Source organism: Malaclemys terrapin, chromosome 16 (genome assembly GCF_027887155.1).
Source record: "Malaclemys terrapin pileata isolate rMalTer1 chromosome 16, rMalTer1.hap1, whole genome shotgun sequence".
NCBI classification, from domain to species: Eukaryota; Metazoa; Chordata; order Testudines; family Emydidae; genus Malaclemys; species Malaclemys terrapin.
In genome coordinates, this window is record NC_071520.1 from 2,314,278 (window position 1) to 2,328,419 (window position 14,142).

The window sequence follows — 14,142 nt, forward strand, 5'->3', positions numbered from 1 at the left end:
TGCCATTTTGTTGTCCAATCACTAAGTTTTGTGAGATCTTTTTGAAGTTCTTCACAGTCTGCTTTGGTCTTAACTATCTTGAGCAGTTTAGTATCGTCTGCAAACTGTGCCACCTCACTTTTTACCCCTTTCTCCAGATCATTTATGAATAAGTTGAATAGGATTGGTCCGAGGACTGACCCTTGGGGAACACTACTAGTTACCCCTCTCCATTCTGAAAATTTACCATTTATTCCTACCCTTTGTTCCCTCCCTGTCTTTTAACCAGTTCTCAATCCATGAAAGGATCTTCCCTCTTATCCCATGACAACTTAATTTATGTAAGAACCTTTGGTGAGGGACCTTGTCAAAGGCTTTCTGGAAATCTAAGTGCACTATGTCCACTGGATCCCCCTTGTCCACATGTTTGTTGACCCTTTCAAAGAACTCTAATAGATTAGTAAGACATGATTTCCCTTTACAGAAACCATGTTGACTTTTGCCCAACAATTTATGTTCTTCTATGTGTCTGACAATTTTATTCTTATTGTTTCAACTAATTTGCCCAGTACTGATGTTAGACTTACTGGTCTGTAATTGCCGGGATCACCTCTAGAGCCCTTTTGAAACATTGGCATTACATTAGCTATCTTCCAGTCATTGGGTACAGAAGCTGATTTAAAGGACAGGTTACAAACCATAGTTAATAGTTCCGCAATTTCACATTTGAGTTCTTTCAGAACTCTTGGGTGAATGCCATCTGGTCCTGGTGACTTGTTAATGTTAAGTTTATCAATTAATTCCAAAACCTCCTCTAGTGACACTTCAATCTGTGACAGTTCCTCAGATTTGTCATCTACAAAGGACGGCTCAGGTTTGGGAATCTCCCTAACATCCTCAGCTGTGAAGACTCAAGCAAAGAATCCATTTAGTTTCTCCACAACGACTTTATCGTCTTTAAGTGCTCCTTTTGTATCTCGATCATCAAGGGGCCCCACTGGTTGTTTAGCAGGCTTCCTGCTTCTGATGTACTTAAAAAACATTTTGTTATTACCTTTGGAGTTTTTGGCTAGCCGTTCTTCAAACTCCTCTTTGGCTTTTCTTATTACATTTTTACACTTAATTTGGCAGTGTTTATGCTCCTTTCTATTTACCTCACTAGGAATTGACTTCCACTTTTTAAAAGATGCCTTTTTATCTCTCACTGCTTCTTTTACATGGTTGTTAAGCCACAGTGGCTCTTTTTTAGTTCTTTTACTGTGTTTCTTAATTTGGGGTATACATTTAAGTTGGGCCTCTATTATGGTGTCTTTGAAAAGTGTCCATGCAGCTTGCAGGGATTTCATTCTCATCACTGTACCTTTTAATTTCTGTTTAACTAACCTCCTCATTTTTGCATAGTTCCCCTTTCTGAAATTAAATGCCAGAGTGTTGGGCTGTTGAGATGTTCTTCCCACCACAAGAATGTTAAATGTTATTATATTATGGTCACTATTTCCAAGCGGTTCTTTTATAGTCACCTCTTGGACAAGATCCTGCGCTCCACTCAGAACTAAATCAAGAATTGCCTCTCCCCTTGTGGGTTCCTGTACCAGCTGCTCCAAGAAGCAGTAATTTAAAGTATCAAGTATCAGAGGGGTAGCTGTGTTAGTCTGGATCTGTAAAAAGTGACAAAGAGTCCTGTGGCACCTTATAGACTAACAGACGGTTTGGAGCATAAGCTTTCGTGGGTGAATACCCACTTCGTCAGACAACGAAGTGGGCATTCACCCACAAAAGCTTATGCTCCAATACGTCTGTTAGTCTATAAGGTGCCACAGGACTCTTTGTCACTTTTTAAAGTATCAAGAAATTTTGTCTCTGCATTTCATCCTGAGGTGACATGTACCCAGTCAATATGGGGATAATTGAAATCCCCCACTATTATTGAGTTCTTTATTTTGATAGCCTCTCTAATCTCCCTTAGCATTTCATTGTCACTATCACTGTCCTGGTCAGGTGGTCGATAATAGATCCCTACTGTTATATTCTTATTAGAGCATGAAATTACTATCCATAGAGGTTCTATGGAACATGTGGATTCATTTAAGATTTTTACTTCATTTGATACTGGAAACTCCTCCTGAGTTTGATTCAGGGGCTTAATCTGATTAAATGTCACTTGGCTGTCGATAAACCCTCACTGTTGAGTTGTAAGGCTCGAAGTACAGGCCCAATGGCATGGAAACCGCAGGATTGCACATTTTTAGTGTTACCAGAAATGGTGATACCGGGATTCTTCAAGTAGGAGCTTGTGGAATTTTTTTTGAAGGAGGATCATTAGCTTCCCTGGACTGTGCAGGGTACTGATAGGTGATGCGATGAGAATGCTGAGCCATGATACTGGTTGTGGAGGAGTGTCTGCTAACCAAATTCAGCGGTGGACTCCGAGAGCTCCACTGGCCATTAAGAACTCTATTGCTTGGCTCAGCAAATATGAAAATGAGAAATAAATAAACTCAGGGACTTGGGCATTTTAGAAAAAGAACAGGAGTGTTGCAAATTTCTGTGCCTGGCTCTGCCACTGTCTAGCTGGGTGACCTTGGGCAAATCATAGAATATCAGTGTTGGAAGGGACCTCAGGAGGTTATCTAGTCCAACCCCCTGCTCAAAGCAGGATCAATCCCCAGCTAAATCATCCCAGCCAGGGCTTTGTCAAGCCTGACCTTAAAAACCTCTAAGGAAGGAGATTCCACCGCCTCCCTAGGTAACCCATTCCAGTGCTTCACCACCCTCCTAGTGAAATAGTGTTTCCTAATATCCAATCTAGACCTCCCCCACTGCAACTTGAGACCATTACTCCTTGTTTTGTCATCTGCTACCAGTGAGAACAGTCTAGATCCATCTTCTTTGAAACCTGCTTTCAGGTAGTTGAAAACAGCTATCAAATCCCCCCTCATTCTTCTCTTCTGCAGACTAAACAATCCTAGTTCCCTCAGCCTCTCCTCATAAGTCATGTGCTCCAATCCCCTAATCATTTTTGTTGCCCCCTGCTGGACTCTTTCCAATTTTTCCACATCCTTCTTGTAGTGTGGGGCCCAAAACTGGACACAGTACTCCAGATGAGGCCTCACCAATGTCGAATAGAGGGGAAGGATCACATCCCTTGATCTGCTGGCAATGCCCCTACTTATACAGCCCAAAATGCCATTAGCCTTCTTGGCAACAAGGGCACACTGTCGACTTATATCCAGCTTCCCGTCCACTGTAACCCCCAGGTCCTTTTCTGCAGAACTGCTGCCTAGCCATTCGGTCCCTAGTCTGTAGCAGTGCATGGGATTCTTCCATCCTAAGTGCAGGACTTTGTCCTTGTTGAACCTCATCAGATTTCTTTTGGCCCAATCCTCTAATTTGTCTAGGTCCCTCTGTATCTATCTCTACCCTCTAGCGTATCTACCACTCCTCCCAGTTTAGTGTCATCTGCAAACTTGCTGAAGGTGCAGTCCACGCCATCCTCCAGATCATGAATGATCACTCACCCTATCTGTGCCTTGGTTTTCCCAGCTGTGAAATGGGAATAATCCGGACCCACCTCACAGGTCATTAATGTTTGTAAAGTGTTTGGAGATTCTCAGCCTGAAGGGACTGGTGAAGGACAAAGTGTCATTATTACAGCTCAGATCCAGCAGGGCTGGGCTCTAGGTGTCCCTAGAGACCCAGAGGAGTGTCCTTGACTTTGAATTTTTGTAGCATTTCTCCTCCCTCCCGTCCCCCACTCCATGTGGAGTCAATACACAGTAAGCCAAAAGCTGCTACACTGTTTTGGCTGTCCGGGACCTGCCTCCCTCAGTCATGCCTGAGAGCCCCCCCAAATCCACCCCCACAGCGACTCAAGGTCATGGAGGGAGATGCAAGGTCCCTATGGGTCTGTCTCTACTATTCAAAGGGTTTATATTTGGTTTCATCTGTTTAAAAAAATTATTTTATTTCACTTTTTAATGTTACAGTTTAAAACAAACTGTCTTGGTTTCTCCCGAGTGTCCCCCCACCCTACAATTATCAGGGACCTCCGTTTTTTAGATTCAAATTGACTTTCATGCCCATTAAAGCCTTGTGTTATTTGGCTGCTTGGCTATCGCCTACCATCCTCAGAAATGTTGACTCAAGAAACTGAGGTTAGAGCAAAAGAACCAGGAAAAATGATCCCTCCCCCCTCCCTCTTATGGCCCTCACTGTAAGGTGTTTTGTCAGGCACATTTTAAAGCCCAGGATGCCACATCTGGGCAGCACCAGGAAAGCTCTGCTTGCTCCTACTGAAGTGTGTGATGCAGAGATATGACCCAGCCCTCGTCTTGTACAGAAATTAATTGAGAGAAAGTAGCTCCCAATTAATCCCTCAGCTCTGGCTTTGGGCTCAGCCAAATTCATAGCTTAACTTTCCCCCTGTTCTAGGCTGAATCCAAACATGCCAATAATTGGGTTAGTTCAGGTTTACATGGGGATTTTAAATCCTCATGCATTGACGTGCTCAGAGCTGGGCAGTTGGATCATCCCATCAGAAAGCTATGGAGCTGGGAATGGCAGGTTAGAGCTAGGGTTTGGTTTCTGACCTGTGACAGGGTGCTGGGAGATAGCAGATAAGCCAGGACTCTGAACACTTAGGCATCAGTCCACTCACCTGGAGAAGGCTGATTGGGGATGTGCAAGTTAATTGGCTTATCAGGCTGGATGAGCCAATTAGTCCACCAGCAGCAAGGTGTAAGAAGGACAGAGGATGGCATTACCAGAGGAGAGGAGTCTATGTGGTGACGGCTGTTAACATGCTGGCCCTGTGGGAATAAAGGTAGAGAAGTGTAGTATAGCATATTGCTGCTTGGGATAGGCCTGGGGATGGGGATGGGAATAAATCACACAAAGCTGCCATTCAACAGACAGAATCTCTGAGGTTCTTGGGGCATCTGAGGATGGTGCCTCTTTACAAGGTCCCTTGGATCCTGTGTGAATATCTGCTTCTAAAACTCTGTGTAAGAAATAGCCCAACATAAGCTAAACTCAGCAAAGTCCTGGAAAGCTCTGAGGTGAAAGGAGTATTGAGATATGAAACCTCAGAGGCCCATCTGTAGTTTAACTGAGCAGTAATACAAAGCAGGGTGTGGGATGCAGGCTTCAGATGTGTCTCAAGCTCTTAGTGAGGCAGATATTCACATTTCCCCGGTGCTGCTGGAAGCTAACAGCCCAGGTGTGCCTGTGGGGAAGTGTGGTGATGGGTGGGTAAAGTGTTTGGGCCAGAGCTCTGATGTGTGTCAGGGTAGGATGGAAAGCTCTTTTTGATTGTAAGCTTTGGTGCAAGGCCTGTCTTTTTTTTTTTTTGCTATTTCTTATGTAGATTGACAGATCTAGCATGACAGGTCTGTCCAGGTCTGTCAATCTATATAATAAGATTCCAGCATTGTCCCGCTGAAGCCTAGAATGTCTGTGAAGTCAGCGTGAACTGATGGAAACAGCTACAAGCATGGCTGAGAGCTCCTCTTGTTTAGAATATCGCCAGGTGGAATGATAATGAGGATTGGTGGTTTGTTACTATCCAGTTTTTAAGTTCTCAGCCATTTTTGGCTTTTTTACATGTGGCATTTCACCTATTAGGGTAACAAATAGTGTAGCAGATTATTAGGGAACAGTGAGCATTAAAAGGTTTGGATGCTTTGAAGAATCTCTTCAGCCTGGAAATTCTGTCTCTCTCACAAACACTTCCTGGTTTGGGGCAAACAGGAAGTAGTGATCAACCTTCACCATCTGAGTGCACCCAACTTCCATCTCTTCTGGAGGAGCTCACCACACTTTGAGGAATTGGACCCTGTTTTAGTGCTTTATGTGCTGCAGAAACTTACAAAACTAGACAAAAAGTGAATGGAACTTTCCCTTTAAAAGGCCCAGGACTGGTCTGCCTCAAAGCTTCAATGGAGGAGGAGGATTGAAGTCAATCCATATTCTATCCAAAGCGATTGACTTTGGCAAACTTACTAATTTTGAGCAAGTCCCCAAACCAGCATGACTACGTTTAACCCTCCATGGCAGCAATGGGCACTATATAAATCTGCCAGCCAAACCCAGCCCACATGTGTAACTTGATGACCCTTAGCAATGGTGAAGACTGTAGGTGGACAGCACACTGTGTGACTAAATATTTTGTTTGTGCTAAATATACTGGTTATTAATTTGAGTCCATTAGTGTCTGATTTGGGAATAGATACAGCGGGGGGGAATGAATGACATTCCAGGCAGAATGAAATGTATCCAGCTGGCTCTCTGGTATAGTAAGAAAAACTTTCTAACTGTAAGTGTAGTTAAAGGAAGAGGCTTCCAAGAGAAGTTGTGGAATCCTTGCCATTGGTGGTTTAAGAACAGGCTGGACAAACACCTGTCAGGGACGGTCTTATTTGGTCCTGCCTCAGCACAGGGGCTGCACTTGACTTCTCAAGGTCCCTTTCAGCCCTACAGTTCTCTGATTCTAAGGACTCAATGAAAACAAAAAAAGGATATCCAGATTTCTAATGGTATGAAGATGCATGAGGTTAAGAAAAATCCATGTGTGGCCTAGAAGCTAAAACATTGGACTAGGGCTTGGGAAACCTGGGTTTAAATCCAGTCTCTACCACTGGTCTGCTCATAGTCTTGGGCGAGTCACTCCCTCCCCCTGTGTCTGTTTCCCCATCTGTAAAACAGGGCTACTGACCTCCTTTGTAAAGTGCTTTGAGATCTGCTGATATGAAGTGCTATATAAGAGCTAGGCGTTATTATTAGGGGTTTATTTGGGGATATATTTTAATAGTATTGAATATACCTGTTACTTACAATGGGCCAAACAACTCCCTTATACTGACAATGCAACTAACTGGGCAGCCGTTTCTGTGGAAGTGTGTGGTGCCTGGGACTTGGAACCTGAAGTTAGCTCTGTTCGCCTTCCCAAGGAAGGGCTGATGAGGAGACAATGATATTTTAGTGCCTGCGAGGCACAGCGTGTCAAAGTACAGCTCACCCTGTACAACAATGCCACGGTATTCTACAGCAACAGTCCCAAGCACTGCCGGAGGGCTCGTGGAATGCGCAGCGGTTTGGGATCAGTAATGCAGAAAGTGGGAACTTTTTATTACAATAAGGGATGGAGCCTTTGGGCTCTCAGCTGCCTGCAGCCATCACTGAGATGGAGACCACAGTTCCCACAGTGCAGTGTGCTCTGGCCACGGGAATCCAGCTGGAACACTTGCAGTATGCAGGCCACAGCTCCAGACTGAAGATGGAGCTGGCTGCCCTATCCTCTGTTATGGTGCTCAGGCTGCCCACGGAGCCCTGAGCAGGGCAGTCCTGGTGTAATCTCCTCTGGCTGCTACCTGCAGAAACTTACTCCTGGGGAAAATCCTCTCTCCCACTGCATGGGTTGGGATTTGGGAACTGTATTCTGTAGCCACCTGTGTTTGATGCTCCCTGTGAGTCCTGAGGCTTCTTCACAGGGAAAGAGCAGGAGGAGGAGCAGGGAGAGTTCTGCACAGGCCTGACTCCCCTCCTAGCCTCTGCTCCTTTTTCTCTTCTGTGCACTTATCTTGGGCTGGGATTTTCAAAGGAAAGGGAGTTCAGTGCTCGACTCCTTTGAAAATCCCCCCCACAGCACCCAGATTCAGACTGGGCAGTCCACAGACAGATAGCTAAGAGCTGACAAACGTTGGTCACAGACAGCGGGGAGGGGATACAATATATAACACGGTCAAGCATTTACTCAGTTTTGGCATGGGCAGCACTTGATAGTACAATTCAGTCAGTGGTGATCCTGTTATGCTAAGAGGGATTGGTGACTGCAGAGAACACAAACTTCAGAGACTGAACACACCCTTCATTTAATAAAAGGGGTTTGTGAACCCAACCAGGAGTTTTGGTCTAGCTCAGAGGTGGGCAAACTATGGCCCGCGGGCCACATCCGTCCTGCGGGACCGTCCTACCTGGCTCTTGAGCTCCTGGCCAGGGAGGCTAGCCCCTGGCCCCTCCCCTGCTGTCCTCCCTCCCCCGCAGCCTTAGCTCGCCATGCCGCCAGCGCTCTGGGTGGTGGGGCTGTGAGAGCCGCCAGCCTGCCCCAGTGCTCTAGACTGTGTGGTAGCATGGCTGGCTCTGGCCAGGAGGCGTGGCTGCCAGTCCTGGTGCTCTGAGTGGCATGATAAGGAGGCGGAGATCCCAGGGGGCAGAGAGGGGACAGGGAGCAGGGGGCCATTGGATAGGTGTGGGAGTCCCAGGGGGTCTGGATGGGGCGGGGCAGTCAGGGGACAGGGAGCAGGGGGGGTTGGATGGGTCAGGGGTTCTGAGGGAGGCAGTCAGGGGGTGGGAGGGGGTGGATAGCGGGTGGGGTACAGGCTGTTTGGGGAGGCACAGCCTTCCCTACCTGGCTCTCCATGCAGTTTTGGAACCCCGATGTGGCCCTCACACCAAAAAGTTTGCCCACCCCTGGTCTAGCTGGACAGAGGGGCAATGGGAGGTGTAAGAACTAGAGAGTGACAGAGCCAGTCTGGAGGAGCAGCTGAAAGCATGGCACATGCCCCTGGAAGAAGCCTGAGGAGTTGTTTTTGGGTCAGGGGTCCAGGCAGAACAGAGTGGTTTTGGTGCTGTTTCCTGCTAGTCCGTTCATTCTGCATTCAGGGACACAGGACTGTACATTCTTTGTAAGTGTGCAAAGCTGCATTCAAGAAATACCTGACTATCAGTAGATTGTTCTGGTTAGGAGGAGAAATCTTACTAGCCCCTGAATTTGTGACTAGCTGTTGTGTTCAAAAAGGGTAACAACAACAACAAAATCATGAATACATGCCCCACCTCTAAAACATGGCAAATGCACCATCATTTTTTAAACAGTGTTTTGCTTTCTCAGCTACAAGGCTGATCTACACAAGATTTTCCCTTTATGAAATTCCTGTTAAGAACTAGGTTTGATGGCTGAAGGGCTCTTATTGCATGGTTTGTTTTTTTTTTGTTAAACTTGAAATCCTGTTTCTTTTAATTCACTAGGGGAGCCATCCTGGGGATTCTATACACCTATATGTTCTCAAAGCTGCTCATGAGAGACAGCAGAGCCTGGCAGCTGCATTATTTAAATGTTTCTATTCTACTGCAAGAGGCATGACTTAGCATTTTTATTAACATTTTTAACCCCCTATCCCCCAATCAGGTTTTTTTTAAGTTTTATTTAAATTTTAACACAAAGAAAAAGAAAACAACACAGCTCTGCACTATCTCATCAGTCAAGGCAAGGGGGACAGTTGGGCATGAATTCTTACTGCCTTTTTAACACACACACACACACACACACACACACACACACACACACACACACACACACACACACACACACACACACACACACACACACACACACACACACACACACACACACACACACACACACACACACACACACACACACACACACACACACACACTCTCTCTCTCTCTCTCTCTCTCTCTCTCTCTCTCTCTCTCAGCATAATCAACTGTCTTTGAATAAAACTATTTCTGGGGGAAATTCAGATACAAAACACCTCTGCAGCCCAATAAGGATTACAGCGGGCTTTGCTACATGCCTGGGGTGAAACTGAACAGCAGCTGTTTTAAAGCAGCCAGTATTTTTTCCAGGCGATGGAAGGAGACGAGTGCAGGGCAGGAGAAGAGAGCGGGTGTGGGGCTTGGGGAGGGATATTTACTAGAAAAGCAAAGCTAAAGAGCAAGATCTAGCTCAGCCCCAACAAGAGCTGAAATGAGTTGAGTGGGTCTCGGTCTAGGCTGTGCTTGGCAGACATGCCCCTCACGAGCAGGCCCTGCGGGCAGCCTCAGAGAGGCCAGAGCTGGGACGGGCCAAGGGGACTGAACTCCTCTCTCTCTAGTCAGGTCCTTGGGCCAAGCTGAGGCTCGCTGGCCAGGAAGCTTTCCCCCCTCACCACTCACACCGCACATGCTCTCTGCAGCCCGCTGGAGTAGAGTACCTCCGGCCACCACGCTCTGCAGCCGAACGGATGGGGCTGTGGGCTGGCAGCTGAGGCCTGTCCCTGGGTGTGGGACACTGAGGCTGGAGTTTTGGGGTTGAGTGGGGAGGGCTGGGGCTAGGTGGGGGGGCTGGGAGTGGGGGGTTCTGGGATTTTGGGATGGGGTCTGGTGTAACTCGCATAATTTAGGGCAGCCCACCTGTACCCTCAGTAAGGTATGGGGGGGTGCCCTAAATTGTGCGGGAAATACTGGTGAAGAATGCAGCAACCTAGGTCGTTTGGACTGAACTGATTAGGCCTTATACAGAAGGGCACAAATATTTTGTTCAACGGCTGTATAAGGCTGAATCAGTTCAGTCCAAACAACCTAGGTTGCCACATTCTTCACCAGTGTCACCGGCACAATTTATAGGTAAGGCTGCATGTCTGTCATGGACGTCATGGATTCCGTGACTCCTACAGCGGCCAGTGCTGCTGGCTCCGGGGCTGCCCAAGCAGATCACCGGCTGCTGCTGGGGCGGTTTGGATGTGGGAGGGGGCTCAGGTCTGGGGCAGGACATTGGGGTGTGGGGCAGCAAAGCGGCCGGCATGTCCCTGCAGCTTCTAGGTGGAGGGGCCAGGGAGCTCCGCGTGCCATCCCCGCAGCTCATGGTGGGGGCAATGTGGGGACTCCAGGGAGCCCCCTGGCCTTCCCTCCCCCTAGGACTTGGAGCTGCAGAGACACGCAGAGCAGTGCAAGGAGCCTGGCAGCCCCGCCAACCCTCCCCAGCACCAGTGGGGGTCCCAGGCTGCGTGCCACTGCCTGCCTCCCTGCCCCTGCGGCGTCCCTGGATTCCCCCACCCCGAACATCCACGGCCCCTGTTTTAGTTAGGGGTATATAGTACAAGTCACGGACAGGTCCCAGGCTGTGAATTTTTGTTTACTGCCCGTGACCTGTCCAGGACTTTTACTAAAAATATCTGGCCATGACTAAAATGTAGCCTTAACTATAGGTAACAGTGGGGGAGCTATGGCTTGGGGAGGCTGGGTCTCTGGCTGAGTTGGGGGGTTCGGATGTGGGGGGCTGTGGCTCCGGTTGAGTTCAGGGGGGTTGGGTTTGTTGGGGGGGGGGGCTGGGGAAGGGCAGTGGTAACTTCTGCCTGGGTCTTTACAAACCGACAAATCTCTTGACCCTGCCAGGCGGCCCCAACCCCGCATGGACAGGCCTCCTCCAGCTTGCGTGGCCCCATGCCCCCAACATGCCCCATGAGCAAGTCCCAGCTGTAGCAGCCGGACTGCCCCGAGTGGAGCCGGAACGTCCCGAACGCTCCAGAGTCCTGCCAAGGCTCCGAGTATTACCGAAGCTCTCCGAGCGGAGAGAGGCGGAAAGGCCCGAGTATTACCGAAGCCCCCCGAACACGGGGAGGCGGAAGGGCCCGAGTGTTGCCGAAGCTGCCCGAGCGTGCTCGGAGGCCGGTACCGTCCGGCCCTGGGCGGTGGTTTCCGTGAGTAGCCGCCCGGCGCAGCGGCCGGCCCGGACATGGCCTCCTTCATCGTGAGTACGGGAGCTCGGGACTGAGGAGGACTCGGGAGAGGCAGGCCCCCGACCCCTGTCGCCCAATGCATGATGGGAAACCCGACACAGTGCATGCCGGGACATCAGGCCCCCTGCAGCCCTGCCCCACTGCATGATGGGGCACCGTTCCCGTCCTTGCCGCCCCTTCCACGCAGTGCATGCTGGGACATCGCACCCCTCCTCCTCCGGCCTCGTGCGCGCGGGCTCTCCCGCTGCCATCTGCGCACGCTGGGCCCTGGCCCTCTTCTGCCCTGAGGCGTGTTGGGCCTCGCTGGCCCCTGGCCCTGCGGCTCTCGCCTGCTTTCTGGGCCCTCAGGCTGTTCCCGCTGCTTCCTTAGGGATCCTTGTGTCACAGCCCTGTGCAGCTGGAGGGGCCCGAGAGGTCATCAGGGTCAGCCCCTCACTGAGCCAACCTGTCCTTAAACCTCCAGTGATGGGGACTCCACCCCCCCCCCCCCAGGGCCTGTTCCAAGCTGAACTGCCTTTCCAGTGAGAAGGGTTTTCCTAATATCTAACCTAAATCTCCCTTGCTGCAGATTAAGTGCAATACTTCATGTCCTACTTTCAGTATCCTTTGCCCCCCACCTCTAATGCACACTAGGGCACAGCAGCTGTGGACTTGACTCCCTCTGGCTGCTTCCTGGAGCATATCTGTGGAAGTCTCTATAGTCACTATGCATCGTGGGGCTCTAAGGAGAGGGGATTAGTATGGGCAATCCCAACAAATCATCTAGCTGGTGGGGCATGGCTCTCCCTTCATATCTTGTGTTTCTGTAACCAATTGAGCTCTTGCTGTCCTACTCTACCTAGAACCACTGGGGCTCCTGCAAAGCCATCCTTTGTGGGACTCATGCTCACTCCTATGGAGGCAAGAAATACAGTACTTGCAGTTCAGTGTTTTGTAACCTCTCTGTATTGTGAGGCACTGGCAGTCCACAAGGCAGAGTGGAGCTCTTATCTCCCGCCACAGTTCTAGAGCCCAGCCCCTCGCACACGAACTCCCGAGTCCTGTTTCCACCCCCAACAACCTATCCAATAATGCCTGGACTGAAAGAGCCTTTGAGACCCCACAGACTCAATCATGGTCAATCCTCTGATTTCTCTCTCTCACACACATACGGTCTCATGCATGGAGTAACCTTAGAATCACTCTTTAGGTTCATGTGCTTTGCTTAGGAAGGATAATAGTTGCAAAGGCCTAAGGACTTAATGAGAAACTGGGAAATGGAACCTACCTATCTGGTAGCTGAGCAGCGCTCCTCACTGCAGTATCTGAGTGCCTAATTCAAATTCGAGAGGGGATGTTCAAAATACATAAAATGTGGGATTCATGGGAGTGTTATTTAATGAGTGAGTTATTCAAAATACCACCGATGGCAAAAAGAAAACCAAGCAACAGATGAACTGCAGTATACAGAAAATAGCATGCATGCAAACCAGGTACCGTTTAGTCACAACCTGAGGATCTGGCAAAACAATTTCAGCTGTAATCAGGCCAAAGGGACTCTACAGCAGCTACAGAGCTTCTTAGAAATGTTTGTAGTATTAATTTAGTAGCTGAAGCTTATTTCCTTGCATTTATTCAATAGTAATTCTCATTTTGTGTGTGTCTTTTAGTAACCTTGCTGGAGATGCAGTTATGCACACAGAAGGGTGTATGTGCATGCCCTCCAATAGAAAAAGCTGTGGCCACAATTTTCCAAGAGCCACCACAAACGTGCATGAAGTGAAACAAATTGCAGTTGCTTGTCATCTCTAATATGGAGGTGCGACAGATGGAGACAACTGGTCCCAGTATGCAGTGCTCTTATTTTGACCTGAGAAGAGGCTGTCCAGATTGAGAGGGAGCATCTGTCTATCTCAGGTTTTTGTATAGTGCCTGTCTCCTGATGAAAGACCACTTGTAGCAACATGGGCTGGGAGCTGCAGTCTCTTGTGGCCACAGCTCATAATAAAGGGGATTTGTAAAGGGAAAAAATATTGGGTTCCCCCTTTTTTCTTTTAAAGAAGGCATGAAAGATTTTTTTCACCCCAGAAAAAATAGTTTATTTCCCCCCCCTCCCCCCAGCTTGTTTTTACCTTAGAAATTCAGGCCTTGTCAGGGAACTTTATGGATAAGTGGAGGAATAGCAGATTTATGGCAACATAGATACCAAAGATATGAAAGGAAGGGGAAGAGGAAGGGATTTTTATTCAGACTGAGATATTCTGAGTCATCTGTGGAGTCCTTTAGCAAAATCAAGGAAGATGAAACTTGACATTCCTGATATTTTTAAGGTATAAGATGTTTAAGATATTTCTATTTTCTAACAAAATAAGCAGAACAAAAAACATGTACAGAAACTCCTTTCAAGCTTTCTTTAAACATCTTAAAGAAGCAAAAAATTAGGTACATACCCCATTTTCCCCCTTTTGTTGGTCATCTTTATAAAAATAGGGCTTGAAAATGACAGATACCTGTGCTGCTCTCCCCCTACTCAACGCTTTCAATTGAAAGGAATAGAACGATTGTGCATTGTGTTTAATCATAACGTATTTTCAAGGGCCTATGATTCCACAGCTGCAGAATTTGGAATGGGTTACCTAGGAAGGTGGTGGAATCTCCATCCTTA

At 48.1% G+C, this 14,142-nt stretch overlaps 1 protein-coding gene across 2 annotated transcripts in view; it reads left to right on the forward strand.

The window, feature by feature from the left end:
- The first annotated feature begins 11,419 nt into the window (after positions 1-11,419).
- The window catches only part of LOC128824972 (uncharacterized), a 63,148-nt gene continuing 60,425 nt past the window's right edge, over positions 11,420-14,142 (forward strand). For both annotated transcript variants that reach the window (XM_054006983.1, XM_054006984.1), the window contains exon 1: positions 11,420-11,509. In XM_054006983.1, coding sequence (XP_053862958.1) covers positions 11,495-11,509 — 15 coding nt within the window. In that variant the 5' untranslated portion in view covers positions 11,420-11,494. The remainder of the gene's footprint in view (positions 11,510-14,142) is intronic.